The following is a 22603-nucleotide window of genomic DNA, read 5'->3' as shown; positions in this document are numbered from 1 at the left end:
GGGAAATCAGAAATGTGAATGAATGAAGAGATGCGTATTTGAAAGATGCAGAAAAGACAAAGGTAAATTGAATACACAAGCAATGTCCTCACTGTATTTGTACAGACTGTACACAATAAGTTTAATATAGATATATCTATAAAACAACTACCATTATCTGCAAGCATTTTTTATATAACAGTCTTTAAAAATAAGTTGACAGACATAGAGTATTTTGAGTACATAAGACGTATATATCATAAAGGAGACATATTGTAATGTTAAACTAGATAGCCCGGTTTTCCCCATTGAGACAGTTTAAGAAGCAATAACCATGCTATTCTAAGAAAGAAAAAACCATTCGTCCAAGTTTATTTAAATATTTTATTCTTATAAATATTTTATACTAAAACAAAAACAAATATAATCCATGTAAAAATTGAAACTTTTGGTTCAAATAAAATAGCAATAATTGAATTTGTTGCTTAGTTTCTTTTGCTTGATTTCATACTTTATATACTCATCTTCTAGAATTTATGATAATACTTCTTTCAAAAGTTTATCATATGTCTTATACTGTTATCAATTAAAGTATTCACTATTCATTTGCACTACCCATCTGTCTAAATTTATGAAAGCCTTTCAAATTTGTATAGATGTCTTGACAGTCAAAAGTTATCTTGTGTAAATTCAATTACCTATATATAAGGGGGTTTCATTATCTCTTAGGATTAGGATTAGGATTAGGATTCGGAAAGCGGATGTTAAACATATAGCCAATGATAGTGAATATAAAATGCAAATTATTGAGTCTCCCTTTTTAATTAATCGTTTTATTCTTGAACCTAATATTTTATTCTAAACAATTGAGTTAATTTCTATTACTTATATTGGACATTTAGCTTATAAAAAGTTGATATATAAAGTAGAAATATTTAAGAGAGGCAAATAAATTGATAAACTTTTGCTCTAAGTATTTCAAGACGTCAAAATGAGCAATTTTAAATTTCAATCCGAAAGCCTTTTCCTTCAGATTAAATCTACACATTTTAATTCTATTCAAATTCTTCTCAGCCAATCATTTCATTTTTTAAACACCCGCTTTCCGAATCCTAATCCGAATCCTAATCCTAAGAGATAATGAAACCCCCTTATAGTGTGCTATTTTACCTCTAATTTTAGCTACTTCTCTACTGTTTATTTCAATTAGGCACACAATTACCATTGTATATATTATATACATAATTATATGTATAATGATGACAAGAATATTTCTGATATCATTGAATTATTTAAAATCTCTGGTGTCTTTGAAGTCTTTAAAGCACCTAGAGCTCTTGGAGTTATTAGGGTCCTTAAAGTCATTAGGGCCCCCTATAACCTTTATACCCCTAATAATCCTTAAAACACCTAAAATATTCAAGTCTCTAAAGACTCTTAAGTTTCCAGAGTTTTCAATGCTGCTAGATTCTTTTAATTATCTGATTTTTTGATATAGTCAAAGCTCTATTTAATAGAAAAGTAAAATCTTCATCGATTTTTTTAAATTTAAATAACAATCTAATTTTCAATGATTATTATACATTTCTCTTAGTTGATGTGATTTAAGAAACAAATAAAGTGGAAAATTAGAAAATCTTTAAATTGCTATGTTGTTAAAACAATATCCTTAGATTCTTCGCAAATAAAAACATATTTTATTCAGTGAACTGCTTTCTTTATACCTTCGAAAAAGTCATTAAAGAATCTCTTTTAAATATTGGGCTAGTTTAAGGAAGATTCTTGCTACTTTGCTTGTCCTTATTGTTCATTTCAATTAGGGACATAATTGCATTGTGAGTTACCTGTGCAAGAGTAATTCATGAACTTGTTTTAAAAATATAAAGACAAAATGTAAGTCATGTGCAGAGTATTTTCCCCTCTTTTTAAAGTTATAGAAGATTCAGTAACTTTTTATCTTTTTACATCATGCGATGATGATGATTGCATGAAGTGAAATGAAATTTTGATTTATGCATACTAGCTATTACAGCTGATTAGTTGATATGGCTGACATCTATTTTGGATTTTGTTTTGTTTTGTTTGGATGCAAGGGTTCAACGGGTACAATGCTTTTCGTATCTTAATATCGTCCCTTTTTCTTTAAGCTACTACCAAAATTTATTTATTTTTCACTTAACCTTTGAGGAGATCGCAGAAAATATGTTCTGTCCAGAAAAGACAAAATATTAATTTAGATTGATAGAGAACATTCTTGTACATCTTGTACATCTTGTACATCTTGTCATATTCAAACGACTTGATAAAAGTGATTTCAAAGTGTTTCAACTCGTTTAAAAAAATCTCATTTCGGTAATACTTGCTAAAAATTACACTATATTGCTTACATTTTTATTAACGAGACAATTTTTATTTTTTCTTTAACAATAAATAAATTCATTTTTTTTAATAATGTAGAATTCAGAAAAAGTTCGAGTTGGTTGTTAATATGGTTTTTATTTATAATAAAATAAAAAAGCTCCAAGAAAATATTGTGTTTATTGTTGTAACTCAATCACATACAGGCCTCTTATCATTTGTCAAGAGACTGTGCCACGGCTTGTCTTTGCAACTGATTTAATAACCAGTCGCTACTGGGTCCGTTACAAATATGCAAAGCAGAAGAGTAGATTAAACCCAACTAGTCCAACCTTCGTACATGAGACATAGGTTATCAATAGACGTTGCCTGATCTATTGTTCTCGCAACCTATAGAATACGCAACTTATTGTTAAAGTCACATCTTACATATGTAATATACTAGAAAAATTCACCTGTTCTGAAACTGTCATTTTGTGCTGAGCCCCAAAGTCCTTTCCGTCAAGCTTTGTACGGATACGACGCATGATACCAAGTACGTGAACATTACGTCGTTGTGTCAGCATAGGTGCACCAAGTGAAGGGTCTGGATTATGAGCCCGTTGAACTAGTTCCGTGGATTTTGTTACTGTACCATCTTGAACTAGTTGATGGTTATCAGGATTCGATCCAAAGACAGTATGCTTATCTGTTTTCAAAATCGTCTGAGACGTAGATAGAGAAGGACCAGTTTGATCTCCATAGATGGATCTTTGACTAGCACTAGCATTCTGAGTTGGACAGTCGCTTCCTTCAAGAGGTTTTGACAGCTGCCCACATCTTTCATCATTGTTGATAGGTTCACTTTCAGATCGCTTAGATGAATATTCTCCAAGACCAGAAGTCTTGGTATCAGTTCCAAACCCTTCCAGAGTACGGAGAGAAGAGAAAAGTTCGTTGAAGCTCTTATTGATATTCTCGAGAGTACAATTCTATTAAGCGTGTAAGAAGATATTAGACTTAAATTTATGATTATTATCTATTGTATAATCTTACCAATTGAGCAAATGTCCATGTATAAGCATTCTTCTGCTCACTCAACGCGATCAATTGTTTCTCAATGTTTGAAAGCTCGTCAAGCGTGGTCTGAGAATAATAAATTTATATTAGCTTTCTGAAATCTCTTCATGTTTTTGCTACCAAAGCATGGAATACCAACCTTTGCACTTTGTTGCGCTGGCTTCAATTCGTTGTCTGCTTCTGTCTCTACAATAAGAACTGATTCGAGAAGTGGAACTATACCATCTGTCGGTGATCGAAGCTCGATAAGAGCTTCAGTGATTTCCTTGAGTCTTTCTTCAACACGTGAAATGAGATCCAACGGAACAGGGAACTTTGGGATGAACAGACGTTTGGATTAGATATCCAGCTTTAGATGTTTCAGATCATTGACTTACCATTTCCGGGGATATTTCATTCTTCTTTATAACTTCGCCACTAAAATAGAGTAAGCAGAATTAAGGAATCTGATAAAATTATATTATAAAACTTACTCAGTACTAGAATAGATTAAAGGTTTCAAAGTTTCCGTAATGTCCTTTGCTATAATCATTGCTTGTTCAAATCCTTGTCGGCTACTCTCAAAATGAAGGATGCGGTTGTAACAGCTTGACAATGTAGCGTGCTAAGTAATATATCACAAATTTAAGTGTATTGTTTATACGACATATTGTCTACACACTTACATTCTTTGTTTCTTCATTGTACGCGCCCTGCCAGTTTGTAGTAATAGATTTCCACTCAGGTAAATTTTGAAGGGACGATGTAAGTCGTGTATACATATCTTTGAAAGATTCAAGGTCTGCACCGACTTTATTAAGATTGTCAGATGCCTCTGTCATCTTAGCAACCAGCTATTAAGATAGACCATATTAGATAAGTTACTTATATAGAACACAAGCATACCTTGTATTGAGAAAGCGGTCTTTTCTCAGAAATATACGGAGCATTTAACCATTGAAAGCGTGCCGTATCCAGGTCGTAGCGTCGAAGATAACTTTCATAATTTTCTTTGCTAGACTTTGTCTACACAATACCCAAATTTCTTAAATAAATAAGAAGTCTCTTGGAGAATAACGGGGTATCATTACCATGTTTAGAATAGTAATTTCTGCAGTTACAGTGCATTTTTCTTGGAGAATACGAAGATGTTCCTCTGCCTTTCCTCTTGGGCCCTGGTTAGATTTAGAATCATGTTGATTTGCAAATCCCTTCAGTTTGTCTCTCAAAAATATTAGCAGAATTGTAGATGATGGTGTAACAATTCCACTGACAAAAGAATACATAAGCGACTTGACGCTCTGTGCAATAGCTGAATTTCGTGTCATATTCCATGACAGAATTAACGGCGAAACCCAAGTTCCTGAAGTAATTGTCTTGTATTGTTCAACGGCTTCTTGCATAATATTCAAAAGAACCTGTCATAATTTTTGTTAGTCATTGTAAAATATATCTCAAAGTTAAGTATATAATCCGTACCGTATTTTTCATCTGAATATATTTATCAACACCTTCTTCGATTTCTCCAGAAGGCATTCCATACTCAATCGCCAATTTCTATTAGATGATATAAGAATAAGTAACGATGTTTCATGATCGCAATCAAACTTACTGTAGCTACTCTACAAAATTCATCGATACTCTTAAAGGTTTCTTGCATTGCATCTAAAAGCACCGTTGGATCGTCTTTGTTTTCTTTGCTCACGGCTATCACATCAATCTAATGTGAAAGAATTAAGTCCCATTTATTGTATGTATATAAATAATCCCACTTACCATTATAGTATCTCCTGGAGTCTCTACTTGATACTTAAGTTTCTGTATAAGTTCATCGATACAATGTGGAGCAGTTTGAATATATTCAAAAACAGTATTGCATATAAAAAGACATCCTTCTTCCAGCTGATAAAGGCTGATCGAGCATGATGAAAGTGATTCAATTGTATCAATTTCCACGGTTTCAATCTCGCTTCCAAGAAAGGCTATTAATAATTAATATTATAATTAGATGTTAATATTTAATATATATCCAAGTAAAATATTCTAAGATTTATTCTTACCACATAGCAGATCCAAGTGTTCTCGTAACTGAATAAACAAGCTTGTTTGACTGACTGGATACGATTGTGTGAAACAACCAAAGTAGCATTCTTCTTCGAGTGTTTTCACTTTACTCGGTAATTCGATTGTAGTGGTTTCAATTTCATCGTCATTAGATATTTCGAGTCTTTCAGCATTAAATTTACGAATATTGTCTTCAAAAGCGTTAAGTGAATCAGACAGCACTTCAATCATACAACAACAACTGTTATTATCCGCATGTAATTTCTTCTGATCATCGTCAGCCTTTTGTTCGCGGTCGACAAGCTCTTCTTGAGATGTCTCGATAGTAAGGTTAACCTTTGATATGAAATTCTTGACTTCAATTGAGAATATGGATGCTCGGCGACCCATGTTTTGCAGTGCTTCTGAACAAATATTTGTCTGGAGAGTTTCCACAACTTCTTGTACTTTGCTTTCTTTGTAATTCTGTTGGATAAGTTCAGCTAATAATACTTCATACGTCACACAGCAATCCTGCTCCAATGCATTTCGAACTACTGGTTGCAAAAGTCGTCTGTACGCCCGAATATCCTCAAAGCATTGTCGATATACTATATCTCTTTGTTTTGCCCAGGAAGAAAGCTTCCCAAAGAAATCTTTATAAGTTTTTTCTTGCTTATCAGGAGAGAGCTTGATTGTATTTGGCGTTATAGACTTTTTGGCAAAAAGACTGTCGAGGTACGGAGTCTGGAAATATAAAGGTTAGAAAATAAGAATAAAATAAAAGATTTAGTAAATTAACGAAATACCTTTACCGCATCAATAGCAGATCTATGCTTTTCATGCCACATACGCATGTTTTTTAGTAGACCGAGAATATGTTCCTTAGCAGTGTTGACTTCATTCTGTACTTTCATAGCACGACTAAGTCCTTGGCTAGCATATTCTGCAGTCAGTCGCTTCTTTTCCAAAATCATTACTTGATGCGATTGTTGAATATTTTCTGATAATCCAGCAAGGGCACCGACAACTTTCGATTGTTGATTTTCATACCGAGACTTTTTCTCACCTATGGTATAAAGAAATTAGCAAGAAATACATACTGGACATTAAATTACTTACTTAGACGAGCGGCAATAAGACCAAGATTTGCCTGGATTTCAAGTATCTGGCGTTCTTGCATCTCTTCAGCTTCACTTTCCCAGTCGACAAGAGGATCATAAACAAAAGCATCGAGCAAAGTAATAAACACTTCCTTGTGTTTACGGAGCACACGCAAAGTCTCTTCTGCAGCTATTCGGAAAACGCCGTCGGCTCCAGCGATTCCAAGGGCATTGTACAGATTTTGGGAAAGGCGATAGGGAACAAGTTCGGGAACTCGTAGTCGCATACCTTTTTCGAAGCATACGTTATAATCAATATGTATGACTTCAGCTGATTGGTAGTCCACCATAATGTTGTCTAAATGTCTGTCACCGAGACCAATGATGTATCCAATAATTGACATTACTGCTAGAGAGCGGGAAAATGATACACTCTTTGACAGCCATTCAGTTGAGCTAGAGCTTGTACACCAAAGTTCTTTAGATAGCAGGCTTTCGGGCGTTTCTTTTACAAGTCTCATATAGGCTTTCTTTAAGATATGCTTTGGCCAGTGTCTTCGATTTGCTGTAACACGTAATCCATCTTCCTTGAGAGCTGCAGCAATTTTATCCATAAAATTTTCAGTTGGTCGACGTAGCAATGCTTGCGCAACGGATTCATCGAGTTTTTCGTTAGTTAATATCATTTGTGTAGTATGCTCCCGCTTCTGCCATCTTTTATATAGAGCGAACATTGGTGTAGCATCATTGACCCACTGAATCATTCCAGAATGGTCGCTGAGTGGGATGACTGCATATGTTCTTGCCTTGAGATTTCTATCCGCAGAAGACTTATCTTCTTTCAAAAGTCCGTTTGCAGTATTAAGGAGCTGCATGATACGTTCGTCAAGATGTAAGTCCTCCAAGCCCTTAAATAAGTATGAATATTTCTTTCCGTCAACGCCTTTTAGGTCCAGCTTCTTTGGCTTAGTTTTTGTGGGAAGTACAATAACAGTAGAGCCAAACGATTGGATACAGCTATTTGCATCCCCATCATGGACTCCAGGAATTCCAACTATGGTATCTTTCATAGAGGCCAAGTAAGGTGAAATTTGATTAAGTTCAAGGATTCGAACTTTTTGGGTATCCATCATAAGCTGGCGATGAAGCTAAAATACCAGTACATTTAATATTTATTGCTATACAGTATATATTTCAAAATCCCACTTTTACCTGCTGAAAGCAATCCCACCCTTTACGATAGTTTGCAATTGTTCCAGGTCTTTGAAGTAGTTGGAAGGCTTGGCGAAGCTGCTTTCCAAAAGTATTATCGAACCATTGCTCATGGGGTGTTGTGATTGTTCCGTTTATAGTTGTGTTCAACATTTTCTCTATCGATTGAATGACAAATTTCATAACACTGTCATAACTCTCGTGAAAAGTTCTTTCGCGCTGTGCTTCTGGCGATTCTGATTGTTTGAGGCGTGTAACTTCTTGATCCAGTTTTTGAAATTGTTGCATAACATCGAATTGAAGAGATGCGATCCTATTGAGCCACTTTTCTTCCCAAAGAACTGTAATCTTTTCAAGTTCCTCTGCCATTCTTCGTGTTGAATTCCACAAAACATCGTTATTTTCAATCATACGCTTAGCGATGGCATCCAAAGCTTGTTTAGTATCTTTGTTAGTCTTTGAGGAGGTGGAACTGACAATAACATCGTATATAATTTCGCTCGGATATTCGTCACAAATTCTACTGATAAGTTTACTCAATACTTGGCGTACAGACTCGGCTGGATGACTTAAGCGTGCAAACAATTGGGGTATGATCTGCTTCCAAGGTTCAATTCGTACAGTTTCAATATTATCGGCATAGTTGGACTGTAGAGCATCTCCGTATTTTACTAGCATTCTCAATAGTCGCAAGGTTGTTGTCATGATCATCGATGTATATTCACTGTTTTCTTCATCTAGTTCACGCTCCTAAAATTGAAAATCGTATTTTATATGTCAGAATTCTATATTTACAAATAATCATTCTTTTTAAAAAAAAATACCTTTTCAAGATATTTTCCAAGTGACAAAAAGCGAAAGTATGCTTTGACAGAAGTACGAAACTTGGAAAGTATAGTATTTTGCAAAGTATCGAGTGTCTCTAATACTAGCGATCGTGCATTCTCGTCCACAGATGGAATTATCTGCTGAACAGCTCTAACAAATCCAGGGTCTTTCTTTAATGAGCGGTTTCCAACTGCACCTGAATACTTTTGCAGTAATCCAAGGAGACTCTACGATAGTATTTTGTTTTAGTAATAGCTTATAAATTTGATATTTTTATAGTAAAATTACCTTTTCAATAGTTTTGCGATTGTTAATATCAATAGGCTGATTCTCATTTGAAACCAAGGCACTTTCTAGATTCTGGTAAGCCCAGACCACTATTGTCATATTTGAGCTGTCGCGGGAAATCTCATCTAGTATACGCCACCCTTGCTTATAGTTGTGTGTAGCATACTCAAACCATGGCCCATCACAACACTCAGCCACTGCAGTCGATTTCTCAAATGCAGTTTCGATAGCTAATTCTACAGGAGATTGAAGCTCTGAGTTTTTCGGCGCAAGGGGGTGTGGATCATATTCGGCAAGTAGCTTGACGGCATTCTCTTCTGACGCGTTTTTCAGTAGTTTTGCTACCATTAAGCACGCTTTACTTTCCAATAGCTGTGGGGCTTCTTCTATGCAGCCATTTCCAAGAATCGTTCCCAATGTTTTTATGGCTTCAGGAATATTTGACTGCGCAAGAAGGATCTTTACACGCTCATAGAGAACTGTCTTTAAATTGCTGTCTATTTCTAAACATTTCTCGATCCAGCGATTAGCTGTCATAATATTGCCTTGCTTTCGAGAAACTCTGGATGCATTAATCAATACGTCAACCAAGCATTTGTTTGCTGTATCTGTGATTTCCTTGGGACATTGTGATACTATCTTTGAGAAGTATGTGGCTAATCTTGCCCAATACTTTGTATCTGATGCACGATGGCGTTGATAGGGTACACGAGCTTCTCCACAATTCCTCCAATCTTCGGCATTTTTATAAAGTACTTTTGAAGACGTTTGTTGAAGCTGCAATTCAAGTAAACTTGTTTGGTCAGAAAATATATCCTCTCGGAGAGAAGATACAATACGCTGAGACAAAATCAAGTTGATACGATTATTCCAACCTGGCTCTTCTGTAATCGAAAGCCATTGACGGAATTGGCTCAATCTCCCAAGTAGTAAGCATGCGCTCAGAGGTGCAACTCTGAAATAAGCCGAGAAGTCTACAGAGTCGTTGTTTTTGACACGTTGTGGTTGTCCATAAGTAAATGCTTCGAGCTCTTTGGAAACCTTTTCTCCAAATATGTGTGTGTTGGATGGCGACAAGTATCTTATTGATTCATAATCTTCCAGGCAGGTATAAAAGTCAACAAGCTATTAAGACGTATGTTAAGATTAATAACTAACGAGCACAAAGTTATTAAAGGAATTATGCAATACCTTTCCATCTAGTATCTTCAAAATATTATGATCATTGTTCATGATCTGTTTACGTAAAACTTGCAATAACTTGATTGCTGCTTCGTCTTTACCCTGGTATTTTATTGATGATTAATAATACATTATACAATATAGACAGTTATATTATATTGTTCTCTTACCGATGCAAACAGAGAGGCTATATGAATCCAGTTGGTCGTGGTAGGTTGAGGCGACGCTCCTAAATTATTGGTATTCTTGACATTTAATGATTGCTTCAAGATGTCCCGATAAATTTTAAGATTACCTTTAGGTATTGGACCAATAAGGCATTCAAAGGACCACTGTTCATTGAAAGGTGGGTGTATATGTCCAGCTTTACGAATCACCTTCTTGTACCATGACTGCAATCCATTAATTATATCAACTGAGCTATTTTGAATACAAGCCTCAACTAATAATTATAATAATAAATACCCGGTACAAAAAATAAATGAATCAAAGTATCAAGCTTATCAATTTACCTAAATCTCGGAGCAAATGATTTGTCTCATTAAACCAGCCCAAGGGATCAGCTATAAATTTGTCTTGCATCGTACGTTCTCGTTCATTTAGAATCTATTTTTGGATGTTAATATAATTGTGTCCATTGTAATATGATCACTTACTTCCAATGTATTACGAATTATCAAAGGATTATCATGCAATATCTTGGCTCCTTTTACAATATTAGGTCTAATTCTAGCAAAGTAGTCATGACAAGTCTTCTTGTTAGTTCTGAAAAATGCTAAGCTAGATCTTGGTACAGAAGGCAATGCATTTGTAGAGCATCCCTCAGCAGCATTATAGACCTGTACTTCTAATCTATCGAGAAGTAAGAGAAGGCATCGCAAGTGGCTAATATTTCTGCAGAATCAGATCAATATTACTTGTTAGTTATAGATAATCTTTATGATCCACACTTTACGTTACCTTTCTTTAAGATTATTAGGATCGGCCACGAGCGCATTCAATGTTCGCTCGAATGCTGCAAATGTCTATAAAAAGTATAGTAAGCAAATATACCCTTTCTTTTGTTTCTTAAAATATTATTTAATTACTTGTTGGGGACCACCAAAAGGAGTTCTTAGTCTTGACAATATGCAATAACGCGCAGACTCCCACATCGCCCAATAAAACAATAATGAACCCGAATTGTTTATATGGTTTATGATGGATACTCTTCCTATTTCTTTGTGTTTGTTTGCAAAGCCTCCTGTGAGTACGATTATTAACGGTAAGCCATAAAACATCTACCTTCTTGAAGATCAATAAAAGCAGGAATATTCTTCATGTTTCCCAGAGTATCACAATGGTAGAATAATTTTCTTGCCCATTCCAAAGGAGACTTCGTGTCCTGTGCCGCAATTTCTTGTGCCTCTTCTGTGGAAGCCCCTATCAAGAGAGAAGCCATTCCAAGATGTTTCATAACAATTTCATAATGGGCTGGGCGGAAGGATCCTGTGTGAGGTGTAGCCATTATAATAGTCTATTCGTTTTATATTGAGTATTTTATTTTTTTCATTTTTTGTGTTCATAAGATTATTTGTTACCTGTAGTATTTCAGAAATTTTGTTTTGTTGTACTTTTGCATCAGATGTGGCAAACGGATTGAGGATCGTCAAAAGATCCCTACTAGCTTTCTGTACATTTGGCGCTGCATTGAAAATCCTGGGAATAAAACAAAGTCTCAATACTTCTTCTTGAAAACGTATAAATGTCAATTCTAACGTTCTCACCCTTTTTGTGTGTATGTTAGAGCAGCATCTATAACACCAGCAGATCCAAATATTTGGCAATACTGTATAACCAAATAGACCATGGTTTCCATTACAGAGCTGTTCCTTTCTACATCTGTTGCATTTTATATTTATGTTAGCCAAAGATATAGTTAAAATTATAATATTACCCAATGCCTTAATGTATCCCATAATTATATCGTGTAGAGTAGGTTTTATCTCAAAACTAGCTTCTTTTTGAGTGATTGCACTCAACATATCCTTTACAAAAGCGCACATAATCTGCTTTGATCCTAGGTTCACATTTGCCCACTGGTCGGTTATGTCTTCTAATAAATATTCCAAGGGACCAAAATCTTTGCAAGAGTCTAGAGCAAAATTACAACTATAAGAGAAAAAATCAATATCAAAAATAACTTTTTTTACACATTTTTCTCAACTTACCTTGTCCAAAAACCTTTGAATATTTTAAGCAAAGCATCAAAAACATCAGTGCATCTGTGTTCCCATGCCATCGATAGTATATTAAGAACCGGAAGAATATTTTGTCTTCTAAATTCTGGCCAATTTACAGCCGTATCTAGCAAAATATAACCAATGAAAAGAGAATCCGCCACAGATGTAACTTTCTGTGAGCACGTTAAGGAAACCTTAACCGACGGACTAGATGGCTGGACCAGATTTTGTATCATTGCTTGGTTATTAAATATATACTTGGCTGTTCTTTGGAGCTGAGTGATCGGTTTATCTTCATCACAACTCCCATAAATAACCCCAGTAAGGTTCTTTAAACGATTGGCCAAGCTTTTGGTAATACTGGCTTGAGAGTGAGGGTTTTTACACAATTTGATTAGTGTACGCAAAAGAACAAGGACACCTGAGTTGAGCTGTTTATCATCCTTATATTGGGAACGGAAACGATACAGGGGGGACGACTCTATATCCAATAAATCCAGAATAACCGATTCCTCCATATCATAACCAAATGCGTGCACCATCTATACATATATATATATATGTGTGTGTACACATTTTAGTTTGTATAAATTATACGTTTGTTCACCAATTTACACAGTACCTTAATTAACATATCAACATATTTAATCGGTTCCACAGGGAGTTCTTTTCCAGATTTCTGTGGAAGTTGCGCAGTAAAATAGTGATAGACGCTTCCCTGGTATGTTCTGAATGTTGCCTGTCGTACTGAAATTAACGTCAAGATAGCTTGGTTCGCTAAAAATTGGGAATTGTTAAGTCGGATAAGGCTACAGTCAATATGTTTCATCCTACTCATGTCAATCCAGCGGTTAGATGGAGATATATCTTTGGTAGCCTTAAGGAGTTCCAGAGTACGTAGACGAAGTTGATCAAAAGGTTGTCCAACCGTCAATTCGTTCTGAAAGTTATTTTCTGTGGGTATAAGAAGGATTACGGTCTGTAGAATTGAGTAGAAACAGCTAAAGAAAAAGAAGGGTCCTGTTAAGTTCTTCTTTATAAAGTGCGTTATATACCCAATGTATATAAAAATATAAAAATATAAAAATATACCTAAATAAGCTGTAGAACATATCACTTTTTTTTTGAAGATCTTTTTGATCTTGTTTTGTAGATGCCATCTCTACCACATATCCACGCATATCGTTCAAAAAATGGTAGAGAAGCTCAAATGCAAAAGGAAGTCTACTTTGCCAAAATGGCTGAAACTCCTTGTACGCTTCTGTAAAGCCATGTGTTAACTGTTTTCTACTCACTAATCCCAAAGACACTCCTTATGTTTACACAAGACTTGCCTTTAAGCAATAGGCGTTTCGGCTCAGGTAGGGTGGTATCAATATTCCATCCAACAAGTAAATCAATCACGTCCTTTAATTGTACTTATCAGTCAAGTCCTCGACCATTGCACAAATAAATTATTTACCTGGAATCTCGCAGTAAATTTCTCGCCGCAGTTTTTTGAAAATACGATAAGAGCGTCAAGAACATCAGGAAGGTAATCAGCAGAGTCCATAGCATCCAAAAATGTTATCAAATTTGTCACTACTGACGATGATAATTCTTCGAACTGCCTTTTGTTATATGGATCACTTCCGATGTCGAGGATAATCTGAGCAAGAAGTATTGTTTACGCATGGGTTCGCCTTACTTTCATTGTTTATTCCGTACCTGTTGCAACGTGCGTAATAACCACACCTTCACCTCTCTTTCCCTACTAGTTTCTACAGATGGAACATAATCTTCCTTCCATTGACTTAGGTAATCAAATAACCAACCAAGAATCATATCGAGGCGTGTACTGCACGCAAGCGATGACAGTATCTGAACAACCGACTGCTTTAATGTTTTTGGTGCCTTTATCGTTTCAAAAACAGTAAGTACATCTGGGCCATTGTTTATTCCATGGAGACAAATGTCCATGAGCTGATTTCTCTCCTGTCGATTTGGAGAAGATTCAGGTTCGTGTTGTCGTGAATCCCCGAGCAAGCGCAATAACTGGGTTGCGCTTGCACTTCTTCGTGAGTACGATGGATCGTCTTCATCCAAGAGAATACGGCGTAGCAGCTGTAATGCTCGGGGTTCTCCTGTAGTACGATCTAGCCAATAAGGTCAACCTCTTTCCTCTGAACTGCTTTGTGTGCTGAGAAAGGTACCCAAGGTAGAACGCGCTGATGGCCGTGCTGGTGATGATAGATCATGACGACGGTTTGTGTCACGCGGAGGCCCTCTTTGTGGGCTTCTTCCGTAGCTACCGCTAGCACCCGCTTTTTTGGAGCTCATTATTTGCTCTAGTGGGGATTGTAGATTGGAAAAAAGAAAGAAAAATGTAACTAAAAACCCCACCCCAGAAAGCAGCTTGATGTAAGGCAAAGGAGAGCCGTCACGTGCAAGCAACTCATGGCATGGATTCAAAAGGGCTCCTATTCTTTTACTTTTTCAACAAACAGTTTTTCTTATTTTAAATAAAATACAATAAAATAAAGCCTTTGTCTTTGTTTGGGAATATTTGTTTGGTTTATGTTTATGTTTTCATTTTTTCTTTTCTTTTAATAATAGCCTCTATCATCATTATCCGATTCGTCTTCATCACTACTAAGGGCAGCTGTTGCAGACGAGCTATAAATAGTCTTCTTTGGTTGTTCCTTTTCAACTGATTCTTTCTCTGGCGGAACTGCTCCATATTGAGCAAGGAGTGTGCGAAGACCTACATTGAAAAGTACATATAATTAAGAAACCAATATAACTTATATGTGATTTGACTTACTTTGGACTGTCATCTTCATACCACCAAACTGAGCAGCACCAACAAGGTTGGCTTTGATGTCGCCTTCACCATAAACCAGCAATGTGGGTACATTACGATCTGGATAATTGGGAATACACTGATCACTCACAATTTTTAAAAATTTTGTAGCCTTGAACTGTTTTGCTAACACAGCCAGATGTTGGTTCATCAATTTACATGCAGGAATACTACTCATTCAACTTTAGATATCAATTATTAACTGGCGTATACCACACACTCACTAGTCCTTGAAGAGATGTACAACTACGTAGCATTCTTTGCTTGCCTCGGTCACTTCTTTTACAAAATCAGGCTTGGAGATTTGCACTACATCACCATATTTCTCTTTGGATGATACTGCTTGCATCTCTTGCAAACGCTTTTGTCTAGCGAACATAGGAGCTGTCAGTTTGCTATATTTCGCTTTTTTCGACTTGCCCTTTTAAGTATTTTTCTTACCTGTACTCCAGAATAATTCGATCATCTTCCAAATCTTCTAGTTCATCAAGTTCATCAAGTGTTTTGTTATCCAAGTCTTCCTCTTCTCGTCTTCGTGCGTGTAAGGCCTCGGCGTACATATCTTCAATCTCATCTTTTGTTTGCTCATCTCGCGGAGGAAGAATACCTTTGGCGCGGAGGATGTCATTCCTTAATTTTTTTATTAAAAAAAAAGGGGGAGTGGAGAAGGGGGTAAATAATTGTCTATTTTTCAAACATTTAGTGCATTTGTTCATCTACCATTCAGTATCAGCATTTGGGTCATCCATCGTTGCAAAAGTAAAACTAGAGTCGCGCTCTAAGATGGCAACTGTTAATTTTGTAGATCCTCACTGTAACCGTACAAGTCACATTTAATACCAGAATTCTTAAGCTTTGCTTTTTCATGACTCGTGTGGTTTTGACGGCATGAATGTACAAAGTGCCACAAGTCTGCACACACACACTCTAAAATATCGAACTTTGGCTATAGTGCATCGGGCTAATGAACTTGATTATTTATAGGCTCTCAATTTTTTGGTGGACTTGGGTCACACCACGGTTCATTACCATAGGGGTACTCAACAAGATTATGCGTATTGATTTATCACTAATCTTACGGGGACGACGTTTCTATCTAACCGGACCAGTTAATTGTGACTACTTGTCCGGGTCCTGGTGTCTTTCTCCAATCCTTCAGGGCAAAATGATGTGTCCTGGATTTCTTCTGTTAATTTTGTTTCCCTCTTCTCTGTAATTTATCGTTTCCTACTACATAGTCCCCACACTTTGTGTGTTCGTCAATCTCTCGCCAGGCATTTACCTCTCCTTCTTTAGGAGGTACGACCTGTTTTTGGGCAATTTAATATTAAAACTTTGTCTCATACAAAAAAAAAACATCGTTTTCCGTCAGAAAAGGTAGTGCCCCATCAGAAAATGTCGCCCCCTTAACATTAGCGATAATATATTAACAGCCGGTTACTTTTCTACAGAGGATGGTTACTTCGAACTTTGAAGCTATACGGCTTATGAAACAGACCGCAAAGCAAGACAACATGAATTTTTTGGCCAAGCCGGCTACATCAAAGATCTGCTACAAAGAGGATTCCCCTGCGTCGGAAGGTGGCAGCATCACCAACACAGACTCAGAATCTTCCTCCATAGAACTGGATTGGGAAGAGGAAGAAAAAAAGCTGAGAATTATGGAAAAGATTGACAGCAACCTTACGGAGCGTGCCAAAAAGATCAATGAACAGTATGTGCTGTTTTCTTGGGAAAATGTTGTTTTTGGTGATAAACAGCCCGAATAGGGTTAAGTGTTTCTTTTTTTGTTTAAATAAATTGGATTGGATTTATCAAGTTCTTTAACTTCAAATTAAACGAATTCAAAGCTATGTTTCTATTGAATAAAATAATATTAGGTGTCTACTGATTTAAAGAGTGATATACATCACATGAGCTGCTTCTGGGACCTCATTATTTATAATGTGATATTATCCGTTAATAATCAAGTATCGTAGTGTTCCGACTGAAAAGTTGAAATAGTAGTAGTAGTAGTAGTAGTAGTAGTTATATAGCCTTGATTGTTCAATATTGTTGTTAATAAAATATGAGACCCAAAAGCTGAGACAAGGTCTTTTCGATTATAATCTTTGAAAATGTTATAATATATCATAGATTTTCCCATGAGCTGAAGTGATTTTCCCTTACATCAAAGAGCATATAAATAGAGGGAAATATTTAATTTATCTATTAGACTAAAATATGGTGTAATTGGACATAAGTATCAATGTTTTTATATTTGTTTCAATTTCGTTTTTGAAATTTTTCTATATGAAATATTATTTGATCTACGCCAATTATAAGAAAAAAGCTGTTGATCTAAAGCCTGGCCATTTTATGATCACGCGACTTTCCTTTTATGGATTGGATGTTTAAACACCGTAAAATGATCATAAAAAAGAACGTGGATAAAATTACCAGTAAAAAAAAAATTGGCAACTTCAGCCAGTGAAAAAATTAATCTTTTAAAATAGAAAAAATAAATGAAGCCATAATTTGGCCTTCTTTTTTTTGGGCTATATTCCATCGAAAGTATAGTTAAATTTCATGTATTCTATGAAACTAATAAATGTAATGTCTGGGGATGCTTTTAAGCTGTTAGAATTTATTATGCAAATGGAAATTTTGAACTTGATTTTATGGCGTTAGTCATTTGTGGAAGTCTCGCAAGTATGCATTTTGTTCAAAAACGGGTTTGAACTTTTTGTTAAGAGCAGAAACTTCTTCAATGATCTCACTATCAGTTGCGCCATTACGGTTTACTATTTTGTAAAGCTCTGTTCGATATTCATCCTCAAGCCTTTTCCCGTCCTATAGATTTAAATTATTAATATATATTTAGTTTTATTCTACTTTATTAACGGTTTGGATATTATACAAAGACTTACCTCTACATCCTGGACTGAATAACTGCCATAGAGATTTTTATCTGTCCGAGTATCTATCATTAGAAATATAATTATATCTTGTGTGATATGTGTACGTACCTGAGTTTGCTTCTGATTCTTCTAACTCCTTTAACTTTTCTTTTGAGAGCTTCACTGTGTCGGATGGGAAATTGGCTAATTCCGCGACGTGAATACCAAAGCTCTCGTCACAGACACCTGGAAGCATAGGAAATTAAATGGAGTTGATTTTTAAGTTTAACATATTATGTATTTATTAAGTAAAAGTACCTTCTCTGACTGTATAAAGCAGCGTGATTTCGCTCGCTTTACCCATCACTTCCGTTACATCAACGGCTACATTGAGATTCTTTATCCAGGGTACCTCTTCAGCTAGAGTTGTAAGCTCATGGAAATGAGTAGCAAACAAACAGAATGCCCTAACCTCCGTAGCTATGTACCTATTTTTTTTGTGAATACACAAATACAAGTAAGAATCTTTGACCAAAATAACTATTCTTTCGTTATCTAAACTTACTCTGAAAGTGCCCAAGCAAGACCAAAGCCATCGGCTGTACCAGTACCTCTTCCAAGCTCATCAATAATGATCAAAGAATTTCTAGTCGCAGACTGGTAAAAGTAAGTTGATTGTACGCAAGTTATTCAGTTTTACCTTTAGGATGGTTGATGTCTCCAGCATCTCTGCCATAAATGTGGATACACCTTTTAATTGGCAATCTCCGGCACCAACTCTGGACAATATTGAGTCAAAAATACACATAGTTGCCTCTGTACAAGGAACAAAGCATCCGATTTGGGCCATCAATGCAATAACACCAATCTACAAGATATGTTATTATTACATCAAAATATATGTGCACTAGTTACCTGGCGAATATATGTTGACTTTCCACCCATGTTAGGTCCCGTAATAATTAAAAATTCAGATTCGTCTTATTGCATACGTTAGCGCTTCCAAAAACAAAGTTATCTTTTGTGTTTCAAGACTTACCTCGAATCATCTTTACATCATTAGGAATAAATGAAACGTCGCTCTGATTCTCCAAGCACGGATGTCTTGCACCTCTTAATATAACATTTCCTTGCCCTGTATGTAGTGTTACTTTTATCAAGTCAGATCATTAATATTTATTCCACACTTACCCATTGGTGACATGGTTGGTCTCACATATGCAATAGGAGCCATGATAGCTACATAGGCAAAACTATAACAAGAGTATCAGTATACAATGTGAAGAGAAAATGCCTTGGGTTTACCTCACAAGAACATCCATATGGGCAATCACACTTCCCAAAAGTTTAAATGTGTCACAGAAACCAGCTGTATGGCCAATAAGTGTATTGTACGTTAAACGAGGTTGTTGGTGTTTCTGTTTTTTTTAAATATATATATATATACCAGTTTTTTTCTTACCTACGGTATCTATTACATCTGCGACCAAGAGGCTTTGACACCTTTGATACTCATTATTCAGGTCACTTATATCATTGTTCAATCGTTTGAGCTCAGGGGTAGTAAAATAGGTGCACGATTTTTGAGTAGAGTATTCAATGTATGATTTTTTGTTGCGTATTTTTCCGGCATTGGATTTGAGTATCCGCAAACAGTATCCATACAAGCTGTGTTTTTCTAACTTGAGCACTTTGTCGGTATCTGCTTGAAGCTCTCTTGCCACCTAAGAACATTACATTGATATTGTTAATATAATAGTATTTTACATAATTTTTTGTGGTACATTAAACTTACCGAATTGTGAATACTGTCAATCATGTCCTTGTTCGCAACAATTTTATCATTAATAGCTACAAAAAAAAACACTTTTATAAATACACAATACACAAATATACATATCAATATTCTTCGATTTTTCACCTGTTAATTCTGGGTTTATTTGCGCTTTAAGAACGAATTCGTGGTTTTGAATTGCGTCTAAATCAAGCGTAGTCTCCACAAGCTGTTTAATGGTGAACATTTCCTCATAGTGTCTCTAATAAAGCCATTAAATAACGATAATCTTAATATATAAATAGATATATACTTACACTGATAACGTCAATGTAAGTTTTCTGGATCAAATCAGCCTTATCTTGATCCATCGGCAAATAATTCGTTAGACACGTCAAGAAAAGAGGTAAACAAGTAACAACTTGATATGCTCTGTAAACATCCTACAAAAAAAACTAATTCAATTAACAATGTTTAAGCATATTATGAATATCTTTATATTACTTCGAGGTTTGCACTACGTTTTTGGAAACGTTTGGCTAGTCGATTCATATCTGGAATAAGTTTCAAGATTTCATCTCTGAGGATGTGTCGCAACTCGGTGTTTTCATAAAAGACCTGTACAATATCGTGTCGATAGCCTAAAATAATCTTATGAGAACCCTTGAAAGTTAAGATGCATAATGATTTGTTTAAAATTCTCACCAATATCTTCAAGGCTCAGAAGAGGTTGTTTCAGCCATTGGGCTAACAAACGACTTCCTTGGGCTGTATTGCATTTGTTGAGTAGCCCATAAAGGTGAGTTGTTTGTTTTACACCTTCATGAACACCGGGCATCAGATTTAGTGCATTGAGCGCAGATCCACCAAGCCGCATGTACTGTGATAGATCATGATGTTTGAGGCTAAAGCGCTTAAAATTTTCCTTGTCGTTTAAGAGCTAAATGATGTTTAGTATTCTTCATTCTGAGCAGCACTGAAAGTGTATTACCGAGAGATAGTTTATTAAACAGGCACACGAATCCATAGCATTCTTCATATCAATTTCGGCTGTGTATCAATCAATTGATTTTATCATTAGATATATATATATGCGTGTGTGTGTGCGTTTATTTTGATAGTAATCTTAACTTACGCAAAGTAGCTACGGACAGATCTGTATTTATTAGACGATCCAAACTTTGTACAATATCTTTCGAATTAAAGTCGGCTGGAAAGTTGTGTGTTAGTTTGTAAATCCAAGTAGAATATTAAACAACAATAATATTAACCTTTTCTTTTCTCTGTTGTAGAAATATTGCAACGTTGGAGGATGTTCTTGATTCTTTGGATTTCCCCGTCTTTTTCTCCATCTTGTACAGGTATAATGCACTCACTCACGCCCAATTGGATAATAAACGACTATATTATTATTTTAAAGAAAAAAAAAATTACTTTGTTAATAATGATGTGGATCAAAAAGTTGATTCATTTACTTCAAAGTTCGAATAGAGGTCTGTGTCTAAAAATTCGGAAACGCCAATCTCTTTTACTGAAACGTCTGCAAATGCCACGCCTACAACCTAATATATCAACCATGTGAGTATGTTTAATTGAAATGTTATTTAATATTACTTTGTGATCTTTTGTGATTGAAATTTTGACAGCTAGTATGACAGGAGATATGACCATTCCTGTGTCAACAAATAAGAGGTCCTCCACATCCTGTAAATTTCCTGGGGAGGCTTTTCGAGACAGTTCCCAAGTGCTTGTATTTTTACGTTGTGCCCAAATCTCAATGTGAAGTTGTTGGTGCAAAAGTGCTTCTCTAATAAAATTCTCGGCAGCATTTTTTGATACTGTTGTTGTTTGCAATTCTTCGCTTGCGCTAGCTGGATTGTTCTGTTTAGTAAAAAAAAGAATCAATGCTTATGAAATTTACACACCAGTCCAGATCTTGATCACACTTGTTGATTTGAAAACTTCGTGTGCAATGTGGACAGCGTCTTGCCCATGACAAGTATAATATTGCGTGTCGTTTGCATTTCGTTCAAAGAATCTAATGGTTCTTTCGGTGGGCTATAGCTTTAATGAGTAACAAGCTCTTGATTTGAAATGAGCGTCAAGTAATGTACCTGAGAGAGAGAATTAAAGAATCTAACAAAGGTCTGAACCTCTGGTTTTGCTGCACAACAGAAACATTAGAAGACGCTCTTTTGTTAGTGTGGGGCTGATAAAGTACAGATTTCTGGTAGATCTTCTTCGGTCTGCATGGCAATCTTTGGGAAATGAAATAAAATACAAAATATTTTGCTTTAATCAATTCGCAAGTCCTGTACCCAGTCTTTAAAATCGATTTTATTTATTTATCATCGTCCGTACTCTTTTTTTTTCTACACTCTTAAAATTTAACATGGCTACGACGTCACGACGCATTTAACCGGAGCGAAGAGAAAGTGATAGCTTCTTGTATATGCTTGTCTAAGTATAGCATTTTATTCTCTAGATGCATATTAGCGTATTCGAAGATCTGCCACGCAGACAAGAAAGAAAAAGAAAAGTTTATGTATTTTTAATAGTTCTAATGGATTTTGTTTCGAACAAATAGCGATTGTTAAACTATGAACTGAGTCTGTGGTCAGAAGGCTACTTTGCTTATATTCCCAATTACCATATTTCGTTATCCATTCCTTTCGATTCTAAATCATTAAAAGGCTGTATGCCTGATTATATGTAGATGCGTCGTGTATGAGATTATGTGTAAATCTTTTAAGACTATTTCCAGAACAGGATTACTTTATTTAATATACATATACTACATTTAAAGAAGCTGGGTACAACTAGCAGCTATTTACACATTGCTACTACAAATAATC

General features: G+C 35.6%; 4 protein-coding genes across 4 annotated transcripts; 1 reads left to right on the top strand and 3 right to left on the bottom strand.

The window, feature by feature from the left end:
- Nucleotides 1-6532: 6532 nt before the first annotated feature.
- Nucleotides 6533-7396, bottom strand: PHYBLDRAFT_117876 (hypothetical protein; the record flags this gene model as incomplete). Its single annotated transcript, XM_018428602.1, has 2 exons — nt 6533-7108; nt 7175-7396. The coding sequence occupies 2 exons, from the start codon at nt 7394-7396 to the stop codon at nt 6533-6535; spliced, it is 798 nt and encodes a 265-aa protein (XP_018285993.1).
- Nucleotides 7397-14729: 7333 nt separating this feature from the next.
- On the bottom strand, nt 14730-15844 carry PHYBLDRAFT_79125 (hypothetical protein; the record flags this gene model as incomplete). The annotated part of the gene is made up of 5 exons (XM_018443432.1): nt 14730-14996; nt 15057-15265; nt 15320-15463; nt 15537-15725; nt 15816-15844. The coding sequence occupies 5 exons, from the start codon at nt 15842-15844 to the stop codon at nt 14839-14841; spliced, it is 729 nt and encodes a 242-aa protein (XP_018285992.1). The 3' UTR covers nt 14730-14838.
- A 705-nt stretch (nt 15845-16549) lies between these two features.
- Nucleotides 16550-16864, top strand: PHYBLDRAFT_68324 (hypothetical protein; the record flags this gene model as incomplete). The annotated part of the gene is made up of 1 exon (XM_018441929.1): nt 16550-16864. One exon carries the CDS (start codon nt 16550-16552, stop codon nt 16862-16864), a length of 315 nt encoding a protein of 104 aa, XP_018285991.1.
- Nucleotides 16865-17589: 725 nt separating this feature from the next.
- On the bottom strand, nt 17590-22000 carry PHYBLDRAFT_183435 (hypothetical protein; the record flags this gene model as incomplete). Its single annotated transcript, XM_018438768.1, has 24 exons — nt 17590-17927; nt 18005-18045; nt 18104-18220; nt 18293-18462; nt 18540-18631; nt 18675-18842; nt 18890-18954; nt 19014-19109; nt 19166-19227; nt 19280-19343; nt 19437-19698; nt 19770-19825; nt 19896-20010; nt 20066-20191; nt 20253-20389; nt 20454-20688; nt 20740-20798; nt 20884-20958; nt 21020-21149; nt 21224-21310; nt 21363-21619; nt 21674-21806; nt 21863-21912; nt 21970-22000. The coding sequence occupies 24 exons, from the start codon at nt 21998-22000 to the stop codon at nt 17766-17768; spliced, it is 2790 nt and encodes a 929-aa protein (XP_018285990.1). The 3' UTR covers nt 17590-17765.
- Between the last annotated feature and the right edge of the window lie 603 nt (nt 22001-22603).

Source organism: Phycomyces blakesleeanus (genome assembly GCF_001638985.1).
Source record: "Phycomyces blakesleeanus NRRL 1555(-) unplaced genomic scaffold PHYBLscaffold_27, whole genome shotgun sequence".
Classification (NCBI taxonomy): Eukaryota; Fungi; Mucoromycota; class Mucoromycetes; order Mucorales; family Phycomycetaceae; genus Phycomyces; species Phycomyces blakesleeanus.
The sequence above is the reverse complement of the archived record's forward strand: the minus strand, read 5'-3'. Positions and strand labels throughout refer to the sequence as shown.